General features: G+C 49.4%; 1 protein-coding gene across 3 annotated transcripts in view; it reads right to left on the reverse strand.

Annotated features, from left to right (window-relative positions):
• Fndc1 (fibronectin type III domain containing 1) overlaps positions 1 to 19,091 on the reverse strand; it is an 84,706-nt gene extending 65,615 nt beyond the window's left edge. The window contains exon 1 of one of the 3 annotated variants that reach the window (XM_078018800.1): positions 18,536 to 19,091. In XM_078018800.1, the coding sequence (XP_077874926.1) occupies positions 18,536 to 18,653 (118 nt within the window). In that variant the 5' untranslated portion in view covers positions 18,654 to 19,091. The remainder of the gene's footprint in view (positions 1 to 18,535) is intronic. The other 2 variants (XM_040283509.2, XM_078018801.1) reach the window with 2 other exon arrangements.
• Between the last annotated feature and the right edge of the window lie 4,169 nt (positions 19,092 to 23,260).

Below are 23,260 nucleotides of genomic sequence, written 5' to 3' on the forward strand. Positions count from 1 at the left end.
CTACACACCAAAACTGAAAGTTTGTATGCAGCAGTTTTTCCTGAATTTGAAGCACGGAGTCTGAAATTGTTTATGATGGATGTTTGAATTCAATACCCCACGGGGGAAATAGATAAAGACATCAGAAACCAAAGCAGCAGGTTTATTGCTGTTAAAGTCTAATCAGAGGATGTGGTTCTAACATGCCACCCCCACTGCCCTGCATGCTCCCTGTCTCCCCACTGCAGCTCTGGGCCACGGGGTGCTGAGCCTGCTGCTTCCCAGGCAGGGACAGGAGTCTACGGGCCTGCGCCCCAACGTGGCCAGTCCCACCTGGGAGCCAGAGCAGAGCCGAATGCAGCCACCCACAGGAAAGCAGACCCTCCGAGGAGAAACACAAGCCTGTGGCTTCCATCCATTAACATCCCCAGGTAGAGGAAGTCATGCAGCGGAGGTCGAACTCTCTCTACCCGCCATGGAGCAGAGGAGTATGGGAGAGAAGAGAGGCCAGATGTGTCACTCTAGTGATGGCTCCTGGTGAAACAAGAGAATGGACGTCCTCCTAACACCCTCTCACGTTCCTCGCCGGCTGGCTCACTGTGCCCCCACTGGGAGCGATGATCAACCTGTGGTCCATCTGCAATAGCCCCTTAGAGTAAGGATCAGGAAGAGCTCACCCCAACTTCAGGAGCCACCCCCATCTCCATCAATGTCCAGCCGGGGTCTTCCTGGGGTTGTCAGTAGGAAATCCCACCCTCCAGACCCCAGAAGGCTCCGAGATGAGTGAGGCTCACTTGTTAGCCAACTCCAAAGCCGAGGTGACCAATAGGACAAAATCCACTCCTGGCCTGTTCTGTTCCAGTCCCAAACTTTGCCCAGTTTGTGCTGTCCAAAAGAGACCACAAGAATCCACGCGGTGAAATGACGGTTATGTTCTAATCATGCGAGACCAGCAATATAAAAATGTCCCAATTTTCATATAAATCCCCCATCACAAAATTCCCAAGTAACATTTAAAGTCCAAAAGTAACACATTCTTTGTCTTATAGCTTAAGATAAACAAAATGAAGTCTAAATATCTTTCCTGCTTCCTAATCTGTTTGGCCCCAGCCAGAGGCAATTCATTCAGTGCCCAGATGGGGACAGGGCTCCTCAGCAATGGCAGCCTCCTCTACTTTTCCCTGAAATTGGTGCAGATCCTGTAGGATGCCCCAAAGTAAGAAGAGTCGGATCCAAAGTTCCCCACTTGCCTCCATCTTTTCAGTTCCAAGTCCTAAAAATCTCTCTAAAAACAAAGAATCCAAAGAGCTCTGTAAAAGGTACCCGTTATTTCTGTCTATCCAGCAAAGCCTCCCCCAGTTCTTCTGGCAACAGGCCTGTGACCACATGACCCCAAAGGGCCCAGAGTTCCAGTGGACTTGCTGCCTTTGATCTCTGTTCAAGAGGCTATAATGGGGGGTTTGGGACTTGGTGCGACCAGCTCTTGGTGTCGCACACAGAGGGGACTGGGGATGGAGAGAGAGCGTGGGCCATGGTTAGAGTCGCCGTGGTTTGGATCTGACTGCAGAGTCTCCCCCTAGGCTCGTGGGCTGAAGCTTGGTTTCCCATGTGACAATGTGGGAGGTGGTGGGTCCCTTAAGAGGTGGAGCCTAGGGAGAGGTAGTTAGGTCACTGGTGCATGCCCTTCAGAAGAATTAACATAGTACTTAAATTAATATCGTTCCTGGTTAGTTCTCCAAGAGCGGGCTGTGGTTAGGCGAGGCCAGGCGTATGCTTGGCACTTCTGCAAGAGGCTGGTGCCCTTACCCCTCCTCTGCCATGCTGCCGTGCAGTCAGCAGGGCCCTCACCAGATGCCAAAGGGAGGGGGCCAGCTAATTTTACTTTCAGTAAAATCTCTTGTGAAAGTAAAAAAGAACCTTTTGAATCTACCCCGAAGCCAGTGTAGACCCACCCAAAGAAATGAAGGCCAACACCAGCTGGCAGCCATGGCCCTGCCCCACTGAGCACAACTGTAGCCTACCCAGCCCGGAGCAGGTGAGGACAGCCTCAGTTTCAAAGTCTCCCAGAGGAACACAAGGGCTCTTCAAGTAGACCAGCCTGGTAAGACTCAAAAGAAAACGCCAGAATTGTTTCTCAAGTACACCCAAGATCGCTCTCTAACGCAACGAAATCTTCATGTTTGCACAAGCCTCCCCGCTTCATCTGTGTTTGAAATTCAAGTTTTACTTTCCACTGGAAACCGCCAAATAATTCCCAGACTGTAAAATGAGGAAAACACAGGTCTCGGTGTAAGTAAGAGTCTTTGACCAAAAATCCAGGAGATTAAGCCAGAAAAGGTTAGGATGTCCTAAAATTACAGCACGACCTGGGGGTAGAAACCCATGTGATGCAGGACTCTGAGAGGAAAGGGAGGGAAACTCGGCTGTTACCCATATAATCCTAGAGAGTGCAGGAAAATTTAAAAATTCAGAAATCTCCAGAAGGTTGTCAACAAGTTATCAAAACACGGAAAGGACCAACTGAATTTTAAATAATTTTTCAAATGGATCTTGGAATCATATTTGCTAAAGAATCATGACCTTCCCTTCCCCCACCAAAGGGGGAAAAGAACACTGAAAAGGACAGGCTGTTTTGTGACAGTGTGACATAAAAGTAACACGGGACAAATGCACAGATGGCCGACTTTCCCCGGGAGGCGGTGTTGAGTAGACAGACTGAGGATTAAAACAATTGCCTGGCTCCTGTGTTGACACTCCCAGCGTGCACAGGCTCCGCAGGCTGCGCTACAGCGTTTCCACGCTGGTTTTTTAGAGATCCGACTCTAGGACTCTGGGGTCTGAACTCAGAAAACACTCCAGGGAGCTCAGAGAGTTCTGCACACAAAACTTCTGACCCCACCAAGGGGAAGCCACACAGGACTGTGGTCAGTCAGAAAGAAACATCAAGACAAGCAGATGTCCAGGTCCCCCAGGAGGCCAAGGACAGCCCAGGAAACAGCCCAGCTGTGCAGACGTCCCCTGGTTTGTATTCCTCAAACCCCAGTTTCCCCAGAGAACGCTGACTGACGGCTCTAGTCTTCCTACCCCACTAAATAAGAGTGCATCTATCTCCACCGGGTGGTGTGCACCGCTCAACAGCTACAGAGACTCAAAAGGGCTACAACACCCCCACTCCTGGCTGCCATCAGCTCTCCGTGGTGCACGCAGGAGCCTGTTGGACCACGGGCTCACCTCTCCAGCTGCCACTGCTAAACCTGAATTCCCTGAGGTTGTTCCCAACCCCTCTGGCACTTTCCAGCTTTTCCATAACAACAAAGCATCATTTTATTCAAACAAGGAGCTCGAATCCTAGTATATACCAATGTGCTCTTGCAGGCGCTGAATGCCACTGGATACAATGGTGAATCACATTTTTCCCTCATCAGCTCAAAGAAGCCCAATGGTGACTATCCAAATCTCAAACCGGGAGCCCCTTGCCAATCCTATGTCAGAGCACACTGCTGTCCCCACAGACTGTCAGTGCCACCAGCGCTTCTGTTGTCTCTGTGGAAGTATGGTCCATCTTGGTGAGTTTCAGGTGGCCTCATGCCAAGCAAAAAGGTGACCCTTACGCCTGAACTTGAGAAACCACAATCAACACCCATGTCCCCCGGCTCCTCCTGGCTGCTACACAGAAGCTGGTCACGCAGGAGGCAGCCAGGTACTGCTGCAGCCCGGAGAGAGCGTCCCGGGAGAGAGCCCCCGCCTCCTCGCCAGGGCCCCTGGCAGTGAGAACCCCTGGTCCCAAGGACTCCCGTCACCCCGGGGGTTAATGGCACCTCACAAAGTTCTTCCCTTGTGTGTGTGTGCTGGGGGGGGGGGACCTGGAGTGGAAGAGAGCCCACTGATGTGGTTCACCCACATCACCCCTCCATCCGCTCCCTCCCACTCCTCTCTAATGTGGAAAGAACCAAGCAGGAAAACCAAACCTAACCATAAAGTGAAGCATCCAGGAATTCTATTTCGAAATAAACAGCAAGGGGCAGAGCAAAAAAGAAATTCTCAAATCAGTAAGGACTGACTGTAGTTTGTCCAACAAATACTCTTAAATAAATCTGGCTTCTCCCTCTAGATGTTCTCTGGCCTGTGTAAGTGGGGTTTGATGACTCCCAGTCAAGTTCCCTAATTGGTGAGTCTATCCACTAGCATGGGACTCAGAAGCTGCCACGGCGGACACTTCCATGTGGCTCTCCCAAGGCCAAGGCCAGAATTTTCTTTGTCCCCTGCCTTCCTGTACCTTTTAGGCTGGAAGGCAAATGTCCCCACAGGGTGACTTGTCAATTTCCCTTGCTGTGAGGACAAAGGCAAAGGAATGTAGCTAAGGACAAGGCGAGGTCATCACTTCCAGCCAAGGATTCTGAGGGTCGGCTCGTGGCCTTCTGTATTTTCCTCCCCCCTTTCCCCTCCTGGGATGTCAGTGTGATACGTGGAGATGCAGCAGCCGTCTTGCAACACAAGGTGACATGCTTGAGAATAATGACATGGACAGTGGTGGCAGAGTAGGCACATGGGGCACTCCTGGGTCCCTGAGGTCCTTGAGCAGTCTCCAAGCCGGTCCTGGCCTCTCTGCTCCCAAGTTCACAAGGAAGCCAGTAGGCCCTTTCCCTGTGCTAAGCGGCTACTAATTGGACATTGTGTGACCAGGGGCCCAAATCAACAGCCGTGCTGTCCCTTCTGATCTATAAAACCCAACGACTTCGCCTCTGGATTTCCGAATAGAGCTGCTTCAATGTTGATCTCTCCGGTTATTGTTTCTAAGGGTTTTGCTCCGAGAATTTAATTTTGACAACAATCATGCTTTGTTTGTCAGTCTGCCATCGACTTGAGTACATACGTCTGTCCCCAAATGACACAGTCAGAGAATGGAGCGCTCCTCAGCAGCGGAGCTGGCAAAACTCGGTCGTTAGGATTTGAGGTTTTAACTCTCTGGGACATTTTATTTAGAAATTAATGTAAGCAAAAGCTACTGTTCCAGGAAAAAAGTCAAGATTTTCCCCCATCTCCACCACTGACTTTCCAGAACGGTCGGGAGGGAGTCCACGAATGTACTTACTTATAACAACAAGAATACAAGGGGCTGTAAAGAGCAAATGGTCGGGGCCAGACCCAGAGCGCAGGGCTCACGCCTGCCCTGGACACACCAGCAGAGACCCAGGGAGCAACGGGGACTTTCCAGACTTTTGTGGGACTCTTTTGCACATTCTTCAAATTCAATTCACAACCAAGAAATAGTTTCTTGAAGAATCACCATTGTTTGCGGGTCCGGCTTAAACCCAGCCTACTACAAACTGCTTGGCATGCCGGCCAGAGAAAACTCCCGGAAAACTCATTCCTTTTCCCGAAAAGTGAAAGTCATTGTCTAACTATGTCGACCACTGGGTCTGTCCCTGGGATCACCACTCAGCTAGCTCCCAACACTCCTGAAAAATCCCTCGGAAGAGGCAAGGCCAGTGTCAGGGGGAGGTAGTAAGAAGCCCAGCAGAGGTCAGCGTGAGGGAAGTCACTGTCACAAGGACCCAGGGACAGCCAGGTTCCTAGTGATGGTTCTCAAAGTCTTAATGCCGAGGGTGGCACAGCAAGTCATCTCTCAGGAAGGAAAGAGGAAGGCTCGGCACACCTGAAGAGCTGAGGCCATGCAGTGAGTTCATCTTGATGCAGAAAGGATCATGAGAAGGTAAGGAGGAGAAAGGAAAGGAACGTTGGCTGGTGACCTGCCTCATTCGGCCATGTTGCTCATTTGGCCAACAGATATTTACTGAGCACCTACTACGCCTCAGATTCTAAGCCAGGCACTGGGGATTCAGCAGTGATGAGAAAGAACTCGACACCATCAAGACGGTTTCCCCCTCCATCGCCTTTCCACCCAGTGCCCTGCACACCGTCGACCTCAGGCTGAGCCTAGAGAGTGAAGTGACATGCCCACAGCTCGTCAGTGACCACCGTCAGACCCAGACCCACCCAAAACCACAACCATGCTCCTCCTACTCCTTCACTGCCTCTCAGATGCAGTTACAACTCAAAGCCATCAATGCAGGCCCGGAAGAAATCAGAACCAAAGATGCAAAATTGAAAGCCATCAGGGGCCGCTGAATTCATGGGAAAGCCTGGGTTCAGTGCACTGAACCAGACCTCCCGAGTGTCTAGAAGATTCTCTGCTTCCACAGCCTCATCTCTCAGTCCTCAACTTCCTCTCCCTCCAACCACAGCTGAGGGATTCTCCTCCTGCAAGAACCTCTTCTCCTGGCTTCGGCACCACACCCTTGCATTTTCCTCCGCGTCATTGGCACTTCTCTCTTGGTCCTTTTGCTAGATCTCCAATGCCCCATCTCTGGCCCCCTCTTCTTCTCTCCTGCACTCCCTCTGACTTTGCTCCCTTACTTAGCTCATCCGGTCCTAGGAGGGCAAACTCTACCCGCGTGCTGATGGCTCCCGAGTTCTCAACCCCACCCTGGATTCTCCAAGCTATGCATGTTCAACTCTCTGCTTCACATCTCCAGGGGACACAAGAACACAGATGTCTGGGGATGAAAGGAGGACCAGGAGACATTTTCAATCTTAAATATTAGTGGCAAAGAGGAGACTCAGAAGACAAGCTGCCATGATGGAAGCCAGGAGAGGAGAGATCTCTAGGAAGATGAACTGTCCATCCATGTCCAGCGAAGGCTGAGAAGAGCTCATTTTCCTCCTCATCTAGCTCACTCATCTGCCCACTTCATGATGCCCAAACAAAGCAAATATGCCATTCTCTCTGCACCTATCAAATTTGATCAGTTCCTTTTTTACAAATGGAGCTAACAGCTACCCAATTTACCTTATAGGATTGATGCAGGATGAACAAAAGAGAACATCAAAAGCACTAAAAAAATATGAGATATGAGTACCAGGAAGAAGAGCCAGCCACCGGACAGCTATGATTAGAAAATGACCTTCAGTCTTCCCAGCACCTCTGCTCTCAGAGGATTCTCCCTCCTCACAGCAGGGAATCTCCTTGGTTGCCTTCATCTTGGAAAACTACTTTGAACTAGAATTTTTAAATCTCGAGGGTGGAAAGGAAACTGAATTAACTTGATCCGACCTCCACCCTTCAGCCTGCCTATCAGTCTGAATCCAGGGTCTTCAATGCTCTCTGTGACTAGGCAGTGAGACCCAGTGAGCTCCCAACCCATGTGTCCGCTTTTGGAGGTTACGACTGTGAATGTGCTGTCAGTTGGTGACAGTGACTAAGCCAGGCCCTACCCCAGAATATGAGCTCATTAATCCAAATATCCAAAATCCATCACCAAAGTGATGGTCTTCAAACCACTGAGAAGCACATGGAAGCAGCTCAGGCATTAATATCAGCCGAGTGCCACCAACAGCCGACATCCCCAGGGTCCAGAGGGCTGGGGAAGGAAGTCCCCCCGAAGCCGGTGGTCAGGGAACAAAGAACGGCATCAGGGGATGTGAGGAGGGCTTACTAGAGATTCCCCCCTCATGGGAGCCCTGGGCCACTGTTCTCCTTGGCTTTAATTCCAAGAGGACGTTTGGTCAAGCCCTCTGTGATCCAGGCCTCTCGGGATGTGCTGAATGGTGTCCTGTAATGAAAACACACAGCGATTTCAGAGGGACAGCAGACCCCAAGGAACTCATCTCATGGACTTCAAATCAAAACCCTGGTTCTCTACAAGACGGATGCGTGACCTATTCATAGGGCGCCCTGAGTCTTGTCCTCCAGATGTCGTCCTCCCAGAGTGCTAGAGCTGAAAATGCAGCTGTGAGGCCATTGTGGAAATGGTGTCAGTCCCAGGACCGAGAGCCTCCTGCACGGTTTGCTCAGAAATCCGTAGGTGCTTGTGTGGCTTCTGCGTGCTGTCATTCACAGGGAGATGCTTTCATTCTCCCAGACTATCAGAAAGGTGCAGAATGAAGTTGCTGGGTGAGGGCCAGCAGGGAGGCACACACCTGTAATCCCAGAGACTCAGGAGGCAGAGGATCACCAAATTCAAGGTCGGCCTCAGCAATTTATCGAGGCCCTCAGCAGTGACTTGCCCATAGAAGATCTGAGTTAGTCATTTATCACTTAGTTTATTGGTGATGGACCAGCCAGGTGCCATCTAAGAATTAAGCCCCCATGGATGTCCACAGGTCTTTGGAACTCCTTGAGAGTGTGATCTCATCTAAAAACAGGGTCATGTCCAGGTAACCAAGTCACAGTGGGTTAGGATTGGCCTTGACTCAACCGACCAATGTCCCTATAAGAAGAGAAGACACAGGGAAACCACCACATGACACGCCGGCAGAGGCTGCAGAGACGCATTTACAAGCCACGGAGCCACCAGGAACCAGGAACTGGCAAAGGCCTCAGAAGGAACGCCTTCACCTACCACAGATCTCAGACTTCCAGCCTCCGGCACTGGAGAAGAATGATTCTGTCATTTCAAGCCAGCTGCTCTGTGCACTCTGCTGCAGCAGGGCTGGGATGCAGACACACCAGGTAAACAGAATTCCTCCCTCCAGCTGCAGGTTGCACCGAACACACGCCAACTCTCTTAACAATGCAAGTGCTGACCCCACATGGATGCAGGGGCTGTCCCACATCCACCAACACCCGCCATGGATCCTGTTGGCAGAAGGCCAGCACTCATAAGTACATTTCATTTGAATCATGGGTAATTAGCACCAAAGAAGATGCGTCCAATCACTCAGAAGACCCCCACCCCCACCAGGCCTCTGCTGTGTGTGGGCAGCACTGAAGGCATTGAGGAGGCAGCAGTGAACAAAGGCAGCCGAATGCACAGCCCTCACGGAGGTCACATTCCAGCAGTGGAGGACAACCGATGACCAAACAGAGTACAAACTACCTGAATATCAGGTGGTGAGAAGGGTGTGGATAAACATCAGGGAGAAGAAGTGTTGGGGTACAGATGAGATTGCACTGTAGCAGGCAGGGAGGGATTCAGAGTCAGGCTCGTGAGAAGACAAGGCTGCATAAAGAATCTGAACCAGATGAGGGCCCCACCCATGGGTGCTGATGGCAAGTTGTTCAGGCAAAGAACACAGCAGGTGCAAAGGCCCTGATTCTGCCTCATGAGAATTACTGTTCTGACACCAGAGTGAAGAGACAGAGGGAGGGGATGCGGGGGGAGACTACTACAATAATCAGGTCAGGTGACTTGGTGGGATGGAAGTGGCATTTCCCCATGATGGCAAATTACATAGGGTGGTTATCTGGGTTCACATAAAGACATTTGCAAGCTATCCATAGAAATTGCAAGAATAGGAAAAATAAATATACTTTTTTGAAATAGGCTTTTTCCAATTTCAAGGAGTTATAAACCCTATAATTTCACTTATATGACTCTCTTGAAATAATAAAATCACAAAGTGAGAGAACAGATCAGTGGTGGCCCAGGGCTGGGGTGGAGGAAGAGAGGAGAACGTGGCTATGGAGGGGCACCAGGAAGAGTCCCTCTGCTGGAACTCTCCTGGTTCTGGCTGTGGTGGTGGTCACACAACCTCCACGTGGGATCGAGTCACTCACACACACACACACACACACACACACACACACACACACACCTGTGCAGAAATGAGAGCGTGGAGAACTGGGGAAGGCCAGAGGATGGAACCAACACCAGCTTGGCTTGTATCACGGTTTGGCTGTGAGGTGTCCCCCAAAAGTTCACACGTGAGCCAGCACAGGAAGGTTCAGAGAGACCATTGGGTTGTTAGAGTCTTAACACAAAAAAATCAGTGAATCACTCCCTGGGTAGGGATTAACTCAGGGTGAGTGATGTGGTGGGGCGTGGCTGGAGGAGGTGGGAACTGGGGCATGGCTTTGGGTATATATCTCTTTCTGGAGAGTGGAGTCTTTCTCTCTGCTTCCAGATCACCATGTGAGCTGCTTCCCTCTGCCACACTCTCCTGCCATGATGCTAAGTCTCACCTTGAGCCCTGCGGAATGGAGCCGGCCTTCCATGGACAGAGACCTCTGAAACCCTGAGCCCTCAAATAAACTCTTCCTCCTCCACAGTTGTGCTGGTTGGATCCTTTAATCACAGCAGCAAAATAGCTGACTGAGACAGCTTGGGATATTGTCCTACACCGAGGCCAGACGGTGCCTTTGGGGGAACTGGGTGCAGGGTCCTAGGGACCTTGGCATCCTTCCTCAGCTGCACAGGATGCCAGAGCTACTCTCAAACACAGGTTTTTTGAAAACAGACTTCAAAACCTACAACAAAGCCCAGAGCCCTGACCTCAGCCTGCAGGGAACGGGCGTCCCACATCGGCAGAACAAAGCTGCTCGACAATAACGCAGCCACCTGCCTTCCCAGAGAAAGTCACCCCACGCTGCTGTCCCCTGAGTGCGAGGTGTCCTCACCGGCAAATGCCCAAGCATGCCCAAATCTCCTTCTCTGCGGGCAATTTGATTTTATAAAATATTCCAAGGAAGTGGCTTCCCTGGGAGTCTGCGGCCATGGCAGCTGTGCCCATCATTGCCCCAAGAACCCATCTGGCCCAGGGAGGGCAAATGTCACACAGCTTTTGTCAAAAGCAGCCCCACCAGGTTCTCCGGAGTGCCGGTCACAGTGAGCGGCTGCCTGCCCCTGCCCGGCTGGGGGGCTTTTCCCCAGCATCAGGGACACCACACTTGACAGCTGGCCCCCATCCACACCTGCTGCCCCTGGCCAGCTCTGTGAATCTCAGCCAGGGACTGTCTGTGAGACGTCATCTCCAGACAAACATGGCGCCACCACAGATTAGGAGCTGAGCTGCACAGCCTTCTCAGGTGTTTACCGCAACACTGAGGAGCTCCAGCCTCAGGCTCGGCACCTGAGGGACCCCGAGCCACACTTGGTCAGGGGCCCACATGCTCAGACCAAAGAGATGATAACCCTTGGTTTCCTCTTTGGTCCAGCTCCTGAGTGACCCGCACAGGGTCTTCCCTTGGAAACCGCACTGAACTCTGCCCACAGCCCCAGCCCTGAGGCCACTGTGCTCCATGTCCCAGGAGCCTGCCTTAACTATTCGCCACCAGACTGCCCAAATGGGATGCCAGGACCCTTTCCAATGTGGGGTCCTTCTGGAATATGTGAGCCATTTCAGAAAACACGGCACACAGAAGATTCTTCAAATGAGGCTGGACTGAAGGCATAGACAGCAGGAGCTGACCTCTGATCTAGATTGAAATGAAGAAGACTCCAAACCCAAAATAAGTAAGAAAATATAAAAGAAGCCCGAGACACAGCGGACACGGGCACAGTGGCCCCTTCAGCAGCGCCCAGCCCTCCTCCCCATGGCTGCCCGCACCACCCCCACTGAACCGGGGACATGCAGTACTGCAGACCCTCCTTCAGTGACCAACATTAGATTAAGGTTAAACTCCAGGACCTTCCTGAGCTGGTTGCTGTCCACCCCCTGACCCTGACTGTCACCTGAACCCACACCACCCTGCAAGAGCCATCTAAACGCTCACCGTTCCCCACGCACGTCGTCATGTGTCCAGACTCGTCCTCCCTGCCTTCCTTCTCTAACCAATGCCCGTGCCCTCTCCAAGACCCAGCTCAGCACAGTGTCCTGAGCTTCCAGTTGATTCAAGTCCATCTGTCCCCATGGCATCCCCTGTCCTGGGCTCCACCCACCCTCTGCCCCATCTGCGTGCTGTCTTTTGACTTTGTAGCCCTTTGTCTGAGGTGTATGGACACTGGCCGATTGGCGGACGCATGTCCTCCCAGTGGAGACTCCCTCAGAGTTAGAGGGCCCTTCGTAATATCGAGGTCACTCCTCTCATTTCACAGATGGGAAAACGGAGGCCTGAAGACTTATGACCTGCCAAAGTCACAAGGCACAAATCAGTCCTAAAAAACTGGATAAAGGGGTACAACACCAGAAAACCGCCCCTAAAAATCAAACCCTAGCATTTAAAGGACACATTCTTCTTACAACTTCAAAACACTTAGCCTCACCACCACGGAGAGGGAGGGACCTGTCGACCCTATAGGTCAGCAACTAACATTTCATTGATCCTTGACTCCAATGCTGCCCAGGAAACAAGTTTGAATGTCTTAGCACAAAATGTGACTTCAAGGAACCATTTCATTTAAATACAGTCCTGACAGGTTCCCAGCTGTGGTCTCCCTCCTAAGGGTGGAGCATTCACAGACAACCGCTGTGTTAAACCGCAAAGAAATGACGCAATGGCTTAGGCACAGGATGCTGGCCTGAAGGAGCCGACAGGGACAGTTTCAACAGGACCTCCATGCAAATCAGGCTCCCCACAAGGAGGACCTTGTTCATAGCCACACCCCAAATCTGTTTTGTAGCAGGGACAGGTTCACTGCCACTTCATCTTCAGGTAAGTCCTACACGGTTCAACACACTCCTGTGTGTGGCAGAATCACTTCTCAACAGCTGGCAGCGGTGTGAGGAGAGCAGACAGAGAAGGGTGCTTTCAGCAGATCAGCAACTTAGGGGCTGGTGCCCGGGCTACAGTAGGAAGCAAGGGAAACGCAGGCAGAAACAGGAAGACTGCAGGACTTGGGTTCAGAAGATCCCGTTCCAAAGCCCAGGTCGAGCACAAACTAAATGATGAGTTTCAGGAAACCCAGTTCCACTACTCTGAACTCCGTTCCCATGGGAGAAAAAGAGAATGCAAGGACAGCTTTTAGGAGGAAGTTCACAAGGTGGCTGTGAAAATTAAATAACATGCCTGGAAAGGTATACTCAAAGCACTTCAATCACCAGTTATTATTAAAAGGAAATACAAATGCCCACCTAGGAACTCCTCATAAAGATGAAAATAGAGTTTTGTAGATCCTACTTGATCAGCTATGACGATGCAGTAATGGAAACATTTCCACCACGAATAGGAGAGAGACCTCAGTAGGAAAATGTGAGTATTTTCTCCTTCCTAATCAACATTAACAGTGCTCAGGGTATTCTGCTACATTTATAAGCGTAGCTGTCTATAGTGCATTGCATTGCATACTCTAATTAGAAAAAGCAGAATAGTTTGCATTATTCTCTTTTGGTGCAAAAATAAGCTCTGAGGGTGGAAGGGAGAGAGCAGGGAAAGCCTTATCAGGGCGGAGAGGGAGTTCCCCAGCCCCGCCCTTCCCACATCCCTTATTCTTGCCCCATCTCCCAGCGGCTGCAGCTTTGGCCTTTGCCCGCAGAGGCACCGGCGGCGGTATCCCAACAGCTTGCCGGCTGCTGACCCTGGAGTTAGAATCAGACTTCAAATTCCTTTCTTATTAGTGGTTACTTGAAAACTGCTGATAGACAGTTAGGCTGACTGAGAGTGATCTGTCCTTTCCAAGTTACTATCTGAAGGAAGCTCCAATAAGTATCAAAATTGCAAAAGGGGCAGGTGCTAAGGGAAGAGCAAAGGTGATCACCAGACTTTGTCATCTTCTCTCTCCAAGCCACACACCCCTCTTAGTAAGGCTTTCCAGCAGGAAGACTGGAAGCGCCCGCGGGAGGTGGAAACGCCTCCGGAAGACCGGGAGCGCCCTCTAAGGGCCGCAGCGCGCAGGCGCCGCCGCCCGCCAGGCCCAGGCAGGACCATGCCAAGTCCCAAATGCAAGGACAGCTTTTAGGAGGAAGGAAAAAAGGAAGCTTGATCACATGCATAACTAAAGCCTCCCTGGTTCCAAATGCTCCCGAGCATATCTGCTAACTCTGGTAAAAGGTGTGGATGAAACAACAGCCACCACCGCACCCCAGCTACCCCATTCTCCCCCATCCTCCCCAAAAGCACAACGGTGTTCCTTAGTGTGCATCCTACCACGACATTCATGCATTCACAGTAAACACAGACATGAACTCTTCTTTTCTCTCTTTTAATTTTATGCCTTAAATACTCAGCTCGGCATTTTTTAACTGAAATAAAAATTTCTGATAAGAGGTTTAATTATAACCTAGGGCCTCCCTAAGTTCCATAGGAACTATTAAAAGAGCCCTATTTCTTAATCAGCCAAGGTCAATGGGGTCACTCCTGGACCACTTGCCTCTACGCTCCCATGCCCCTCTCCCTTTGAGGTGGAAGAGTAATGTCCCCAAGGTTGGCTTTCTCCTAGTCCCCAGCGCCAAAGAATGTGGACACACCTAGATACTGGAAAGGGCGGGGAAACAGACTGCTCCCCAGTGGTCCCCCAGAGCAACCTGATTTTAGAGTCCTTTATTTTAGCCCAGGGAGATGCCTTTTGGAATTCTGACCTCTGAAACTATAAGATTTTTTTAAAAAATCGGTGTCATTTTAAGCCACTAAGCCTGGGATCATCTGTTACACAGCAATAGGAGACCATTCACTCCACCACTCTCACCCCTTCCCCTCCTCTTTTCAGGGTAAAGGGCTTTGTGACTGAAGTATGGAGATGAATGATCTTGGTAGGACATAACAAAGATGCTCTGGAATCGTCTGGTGATGAATCTCCAGGGACATGAATTGACACTCTGCAATCTTATTACAACCTCTAATTTCACAGTAATGAATTCTGTGCTCGGTGGATGAGAACAGGCCTTCTGTCTGCTTGGCTCCAATGCACAGGGCAAAAGGAAAGTGAATGCATTCACTACTTCCTTGCAAAGAGGACGGGTGTGGAGGGGAAGCCTGGAGAGCTGCAGGCAGGTTGGCCACAGGACAGCTTCTAAGGACTTCTAAAGGCAAAAGGAATCTCCATTCCCTGGGTCTATCCTGGATCTATGGCAGACCACGGCCACCAGTGGATCAGTGACAGTGCTTAGACTCAAATCCATGCATCTTTATTTTTAAGCTACTTCCCTCTACCAGTGGCTTAAAAGTTTCTTAAAGGTTAATTGTATAACAGTGGCTCAAATTTTTTGGCCTCTAGAGTCCTTTCCACTCTTAAGTTTATGAAAATCCTATAATTTGGATATGAGTTTTTATCTGTCTTTATCTACCAATCTATCTTATCTATCCTAAAAATCAAACTTTAAAAAAGTTTAAAATACATGTTGGGCTGGGGATGTGGCTCAGTGATAGCGTCCTTGCCTAACACACAGGAGGCCCTGGGTTCAAATCCCAGGACAACACAAAAATAAAAAAATAAATTATGTATCTGTTCATTTGTTTTTAAATAACAATAATAAATCCTCGAATATTGGCATGAAAATATATTTTCATGAAAAATAACCACACTTTCCAAAAAACAGAAAGAAGTCTTGAGAAGAAAAGCATTGTTGTTTTTATATTTTGGTAAATCCCTTTAACAGAAGATGGCTGGGTCTCTGATCTGCTCATGTATTTACTCTATTGCAGGATGCTTTCCTGGTTGAAGAAAATGTGGCCTCTCACAGACATTTAGTTGGATAATTTTGGAAAATCTTTTATACTAGACTAAAACTCATCAAGGAGAATTTCTTGGGCTTTTTGTTTTATTTTTGTTTGGAGGAGGTTTTGTTTCGTTTTGCTTTGTTTTGTTTTTCCAGTGCTGGGAATCGAACCCAGGGCCTCACACATGCTTAGCAAGTGCTCTAACACTGAGCTATAACCCCAGCCCAAGGAGAAGTTTCTTAAAGGTTCATTGTGACATAGAATCTGAAACAAAGTAAAGAATTTTTACTTTAAAATTCCTTTAGGGCCCAGCCACCCTGGTGGACACTTGTCATCCCAGCTACTTGGGAGGCTGAGGCAGGAGGATCCAAAATCTGAAACCACCCTGGACAATATGGTGAGAACCTGTCTAGGAAGGGAAAAGTCCACTGAGCAAGGGCTGAGGATGTAGGAACGTAGGCTCAGTGGCAAATTATTGATTTCCCACCAAACACAAGCCCATGGGTTCAACCTCCAGCACCAAAAAATAAAATAAAATAAAAAATGAAAAGAAAGAAAAAATTCGTTGGGTTATCTTGCACTTTCTTCTATCTATGTAACGTTTTGTACCACTATACCTTGATATATTGGCCATTTGGATTTATGGGTACAGTTGGTTATGTAGATCTTCCAAATGTTAACATGTTTCATAACGCAATATTTAAAATTCACAGTTCATTTGTGTCACTATTGACATGTGTTCAAGGGTAGAGACTTAGTGAGATTATTAATTTTACTGTGCACCAAAGACATTCTTCATTGAAACTGTCATAACTTTTTTGAACTGCAAAAGCCTGAAAACTTCAGTAACTATTAGTGTATTACAGTGTCCCCGCCCTGACTCATGGTCAGCACCAGCAGTTTCACCACCAACCTCTTGTCCCTGCAGTGCAAATGTCAACAAGGGGAAAGAGGCAGATGGCATGCTATTATTAATTTTTTTTAAGTAATGTGCACTTGAGGATTCCCTGACAGGGTCTTTAAGTTATAAAGAAGAAAAAAAAAACACCCCTAATCACCACAAGATATTCACTATAAATGTGTACATGTATCCATGTGTTCAGAAAATATATCAGATGGCAAACACCATCATAATTTTATTGTTTCCATAGTAGCCTATTGTAGGAATGGGGGTTGGGGTTGGGGTGGGTGTTGCTTGTCTATTTTATTTTGCTTTTTAATTGACTCCAAATTGCAAGGTATTTTAAGATTTTTAGTGTGCCCTAAAATCACTTCTGCTGTAAGGAAAGTCCCCCTGGAGCTATAATGGTCTGCCACCATCACTGTGGCCCTGAGTAATTTCCTTACAGAGAATCTGGCCCCAAAGGCAGAGGGGTGGGACTGACATAGCCGCTTGCTGGGGGCATGCATTAATTTCATGAGAGCAAGGGAATTCTGTGTCCACAGCCTTGCTAGTCTGGAACGCAAGTCCAGAGCAGTGACTACAGCTGCATATGGCAAGACAGTCAGCAAGCCTTCCCAAGGGGCCCATGAATAAATCGCATGCCCCCCAGTTCCTCCCCCAGCACGGGGAGCTATCTGCAGGTTGCTCTGTTTCTGTCCTTCTGTGATTTGATTTAAATGTGGTCAATATTTATTTTGAAGTGTGCTTGTCCTCTTTTGTCCATTTCTAGTCTGGTCATCACTTCGCTGAACATCCCACGTCAACACAGTGGAGCGAAGTGCCAGCAAGCCTTCCAACTCCAACATTCCACAGCCCAGTGATTTACAGAGCAGAAGGCAAAAGAAGGAACCGCGCACCACTCACTAGGCGGGATCGGGGAGCTCTCACAAACAACCCCGACTTCAGACACACTCAAATGTAATCCACGGGGGAGGTGGCAGCAGAATATAAACAGAATAAAGCTGCACTCTCCACATAGCTCCTTCAGCACTGATTCCATTTTCTGAAACAAAAACTCTTTCAACACTCAGAAAGTTTTAACTTGGAAAAACAAAAGCCGCGGGCTGTAGGTGGGGAAGTTGGAAGACTAAAACAGTCTTATTCTGTCAAGAACTGCACAAAATATGCAGTGAATGTGTTCCTAGAGATCACTAGCGAGGAAAAGGACCCTACAGCTGATGTAACCTTTTATGAAAAAGTGGCATGTGGCATCATAAACTTGAGCCAAGCAACGTGCACTTTTTTCTACCAAAAAGTCACAAAGCTGTGTACCCCAACTTTTCCTCCTTTATCTTTGTAGTGAGAAAGCAATGCAGACACCAAATAGCATCCGAAAGCAAGTAGCCCTCATTGGAATAGCATTTGAATTTTTGTGATCCAGCTGGCAGTGAGCAATATCAACAAAATTGTCTTCTTGGATTTCTACAAACTGATGACATATAAAAGCCACACATTTCAAGTGTGAAAATGCATGCACAGGAGGCAGAAACCAGGACCACCAAAGGCTAGGAATGAAAACCCACCACAGACTTGTCTCTCTGGGTGCAAGAACGCGCTGGCATCTTCTGAGGAGCATTGCTCCCAAAGAAAGCGTGAGTCCTGGCTCTGGCTTGGGGAAGGGTGAGGTTTCCTGGAAGCGACTTTCCCACTTCCCTCTCCCTCCTCTCAAGACAAAGTCTTCTCCCAGTCCTAAGTTCCCACCCTGGACGGGGGCGCGCAGGACTGCAGCTGCCCACAGCTTGGCTTGGGTAAGAGCGAGGCTGGTCCAAGGAACGCAGAGGCAGCTAGCCTTCCTTCCCCTTGCCCACAGAGGACAGTCCTGCCTCTCTGCCTACCTCTGTTCTCTGGGGCGGCCCCCTCCAACTGCCATCCCGCCTGAAGACAGGTGAACTCCAGGAAAGAATGCCCACCTACCGCCCCAGGGAAATTCTGAGCAAAGAAAGACATGACACTCAGAACCCCACCCCACTCCGCAACGCCCGAGTCACTTTTCCTTTCCTTGGTTTGTCCTTTGCCTGAATTTCCCCGAACACTTAGAAGGCTCTAGTCTCCCGACCCCCAGGCTTTGGACGACAGGGTTAAAAGCAGTCCCCTGGTGCAGACGGTGCTCCGTTGCTCCCTCGCGCACAGAGCGCTGAGTGCCTGAATTCAGCGCTCCCCGACCCGAGCACAGGTTAGTGACAAAACACATAGCCAGCACAAAGCGGGGCAGGGGTCCCCAGAGCGACAAGTGGGGTGGGCAGAGACGCTGCAAGCAGGGTGCCAAGAGCCTGGGGGCCGGGCCCGGGCGCTGCGCGTACCTGGGGCCGCCTCCGAGGAGCCTACGGGGAGCAGCGCGGCCAGGAGCAGCAGCGCCGCCCAGGACAGCGGGCGCGGCGCGCGCAGGGGAGCCCCGCACTCGAGGGCCATCGAGAGCATGGGGTGCGCCGGCGGGGGTCGCGGGCGGCTGGCCGAGGGGCAATGGCCCAAGTCAGCTGAATATGGAAGCACCGCTGTCGGGTCCCCCTCCGCAGTACGTCTGGTCTGCGCGCTCTGCCGCTGTGCCCGCCGCGCTCCAGCCCCGCGGCGATCGCTCCTGGCCGCGCACAGGCTGCCTGGCTTCGCCACTGAGGCCGCCCGCCGTTGGCCGCGCCTTTTAGCCACGCTCGGGCGCCCCCTACAGGCGTGCGGGGCGGCGGGGGCCAGACCCAGGCGGGCGGGGCGGGCGCCTGAGGGGCCCCGCGCGTCCGGGAAGCTATTTGGCAGTTCTGAAAAGTCGGTGGTCGCTGTGTCGGACAAAGTGGCCAGAGAAGTTTCTGCCCTTTGTCTAACTCTCACTTGCTGGTTTGGGAAGGAGCCCAGAGTATCCAGTCGCTGCCAAGTCTAGGAATGCACTTTGCCCCCTTAAATAAACACCTCTAGTTTCAAAGTTGGAAAGCGGGGCCAGAACCCTTCACCTCTATCTGCACGTGACCGTCGTTGCAGCTGTGGTTCTCCGCGCTCTTCCCACTCAGCGGCGCGCAAGACAGGAGCTTTCTAAAGTCCTTACATGTTGCTCCTGGCTGTCATTTTCTGGGGAGCGCGTGACGCTCCTTGAAAAGGAAGCAGTCGGCTAGTACGCCTTATGATCCAGGCCAAGGACTTAACCGGCCCTGCTTCCTCTCGTTTCTGCAATTTTAACACTATTCTCGGGTCTCTTTTATCCTGAGCTCCAACCTGGTGTGGGTCAGCTCTGTGCCTGGAAGGGCTGGCAGCGCCCCTGGAGGCGACAACGACTCCTGCTGTAGGAAAGTGTTCCCGCGCGCCATGAGCTGCTGTCCACAGACCAGTTTGCTAGCCCACCTGACCTGGCTGAAACTCTCAGCGCAATGTGGATCAACTCTCCATGGTGACAACCCAAAACTTGCCCAGATTTTTATCATTCTGCAGAGAGGAAAAAGTTTGCTAAGTGAATCGTAGACTGATGAAAAAAGAGAAACCCAGAATCCCTTTTCTGAAAGGAAACAACAAAAACATTCATGAGATCTGGCTGGTACCTCCTGCCTAATTGCCTAATTGGAACACCTGGGACAGGCATCAAACTCCTCTTCCTTGTTCTTCCTTCACTCATCTTGCAAGCTCTGTGGGTTCCTAGAACTCCTGCAGTTTGCAGACGTTTTAATGTTTAAATACACATTTTCTTCCATTACCCCCTAGTGTTGTGACATTTCCCCGCTGCCATTTAATGGGGCTGTGGCTTTTGTCTACCCAGCAGCCTCCTCACCCTGCCCTTCTCTGGGGAATAGCAACCCCCACCCTACTGGGACCAAGTGACACTCCTCCTCAACTGTCTTCTTCCCACACTGGCCAAGGGGTGTAAGTGGTCCAAGCACAATTCAAGCAGGACTTTTCTAACTGGAGCTGGCCGAAGTATCTCCCCAGTCATTTACAGATGTTGAAAAGCAGCAGCCACCAGTGGCTGATAGATGGCCCCCCAAAGGTACCCATGTCCTCTTCCCTGGAACCTGCATGTGTTGCCTAACAAGAGGGAAAGATGGTGATTAAATTAAGCCTTTGTGGAAGAGATTGTCCTGGATTATCTGGTGGACACGGAGGGCAATCATGTGTGTACTTACAAGGAGGAGGAGAGGGAGGTGTGGCCACTGAGGCAGACAAGGAATGCAGACAGACCCCCAAAGCTGGAAGAGGCAAAGAACCATTCTCTAGAGCCTGTGAGGGACACATTCTGCAGCATCTTCACTTCAGTCCAGCAGAACTCATCTCTGACTTCCAGCCTCCAGAAATGTGGGAGGAGACGTTTTCTTGCTTAAGCCACCCAGTTTTGTGGTGCCTTGTACCAGCAGCCACAGGAGACTAATACAGTAGCCAAGCCAAACTTGTGGCCCTGGCTCCAGCTTCCAGGTGACACCAGCCCAAGAGAATGAGGCCTCCCGTGGAGAGTCACCAAACAGGGAGAAATAGTCTGGGCTCGCTCCAGAACTTTGATGCAGAGTGGAGACACCAGGAAGCAGGCTCCTATAGTCCTGTTAAGACCAGGTGGTGCCCAGACCAGAAGGAAGCAGTGGGAGCAAAAGAATTCCCGAGATTCCGAGGACATCTTCAACACTGGGATGATTTTCTGATTAATTGGATGAGGGCAGAAAGGGAATTGGCAGATATACAGAGGCACACTGTTCTTACCCTGGTTGTTAACTCTCCATTAGAGACTTCTGTAATCTCAAGATTTCTCACTTTGATTTAGATTTTATAAAACTTTTCCATTGCATAATCTGTAGAAGCTCATCAACGAGTATGCTTCCTTCTTTCTGTGTGAGATACATGTGCATTTATCTCCCTCCCCAGAATGTTGCTTAATACAGCAACTTTCTTAGTTGCACATTTCAGAGTGAAGCACAATGCAAAATTACTTCCAATCTTAGTATGTTGATAAATAGATCCGAAAAATCAACTCTGTAGACTGAGGTGTTGAACGAAACTACTAACATTTACAAGCCCCGATTCTGATTTGATTACAAATTTGAAAGTCCATGTTTGATTTAAAAATATCTTAGAGACTTAAGGTAGCACTACTTTTAAATTTTAAAGACTTCAAAAACAAGTAAAAAAATAAACTGACCTAGGAGTCATAGTCATCTGTTCTCAAGCTGCTCATCTCAAAAATATATGCACCTTGAAGATTTTTTCCATCTAGCTAATTTTGAATGTTTTGTTGCTACTATTGTCCTGAAACATTTTACTATTTTTTCCAGATGATTTTTTAATCTCCTGGTTGATGCTTCTACTTTGTTTATCATAACAAAACAGAATGTGATAACTATGGGACTAGATAACTCATTCACTATTAAAATGTGGCCTTTTAAAATTTTTTTAGTTGTATTTGGACACAATAGCTTTATCTTACTTCTTTATTTTTATTTGGTGCTGAGGATCGAACCCAGCGCCTTGCACATGCTAGGCAAGGGCTCTACTGCTGAGTCACAACCCCAACCCAAAACGTGACCTTTTGCTAACCTGCCTCTAACTCGATTCTATGGTTCATTGCTAGCTCAGTGAATCAGGCTGCATCCACACACAGTATCTCTGGTTCTAGTTATTTTTTAAATAACCATGCTTCAAAAGAGTTCAGCACTCTCCATACACATTGTCATGGCATTCCTATGTGGTAGGGTAGATTAAAAGGCTGTTCTCATGTTCCACATGGATACATGGAAACAAAGTTCAAATGACCATTCTGTACCAACTCAAGCCAAATTTTGAAAGCGCACGTCCTGTACCATTCATCCAACATCAAATCTTGTTCAGGCTTGGATTTGGCTCGCACGACTCTAATTCCTTTGTAAGCACAACATTTGAATCCATCTATCTATAGTGACAGCAGCAGGACATTGCACCACACCCGTTACACAATAGCGAGGCACACACAAGTGTTCAAAGACCATGCATGGAATCAGAGTGAACGAGGGTGCACCTACAGCTCTTGGGGTGCTGGGGGAGGACAAGACTTCAGGCATGACAGACCAGGGGGGAACACATCAGCCTCTAGGACTCACAAAGGGAAAGAAAAGTAGGCAAGTAGTCGGCACCATCTCAATTTCACCTTGATGTGGAGAAAGAAGATAGAAATGGTTTCTGATTGGCAATAAAATAAAATAATGAATGCTTTAGGGAACCTTTCCTGAGCCTTATTTATTCTGCTCTCACCACGACCTTTGAGACATTCCTCTGCTTTTACAGAGAGCAAACCAAGGCTCCGAGGCTTGGGACACCTCCTCTACCCAGTGACCATGACAGTCCAGCCCAAGCCTTACAACTCCAACTCCAGGCCTCTCTCCACTCTGATATGACACCTCGGAATGCCCCCTTTCTAACAGATGTTCAATAAAAGCATCGGGATCAAAGCAGAGAGTGCAAAGAAAATCTGCTTTACATGCCCTGTGTCCCACATGGATCTATCAGAAACATTTCCTTATCATTCGCAGGGTCACCCATCCACCAGTCCTTCTTAGCACACGTGACACAGGCCTCCATTAGGTCATTCATCTTCTAAGGGTGTCGAGTTACAAAAAGGAAATGGTGTTTCTTCAAAACAATTTTTTAAAAACCCTCCTGGGGCTTCACGATCTCTACAACACACTTCCTTCCACGGACGGACGTTCTGACTGACTGCCACTGCCAGGTGGGGCCGAGGCCATTATCTTCTTTTGTACAAATACACTGGGAATTAGCGAAACCTAAAGAATTAAGATGGCGGCTTCCCAGCCTAGCATGGGCGTTCCTGGGGGTTCTCACTGGGAACATTGCTGTGGCAGGGAAGCCCACAGAGTTGTGTTCTGCATTTCTGGCCCATGGCCCAGGTCCACAAAGCAAGCGCACCCCAAAGGAAGCTGATGTTGGATCCTGGCAACTCCACTTGGCAGTGGACACGGAGCGTGGGCGAGAGCAAGAGAAGGCCTTCATTGGTGGACTCCTCTTTACAACCTCTGCTGAACACCTATTTTTGTTCCAGGCACTGTGCTAGAATCCCAGCATAAAATGTGATTAAGACA

Source organism: Ictidomys tridecemlineatus, chromosome 8 (assembly GCF_052094955.1).
Source record: "Ictidomys tridecemlineatus isolate mIctTri1 chromosome 8, mIctTri1.hap1, whole genome shotgun sequence".
Classification (NCBI taxonomy): Eukaryota; Metazoa; Chordata; class Mammalia; order Rodentia; family Sciuridae; genus Ictidomys; species Ictidomys tridecemlineatus.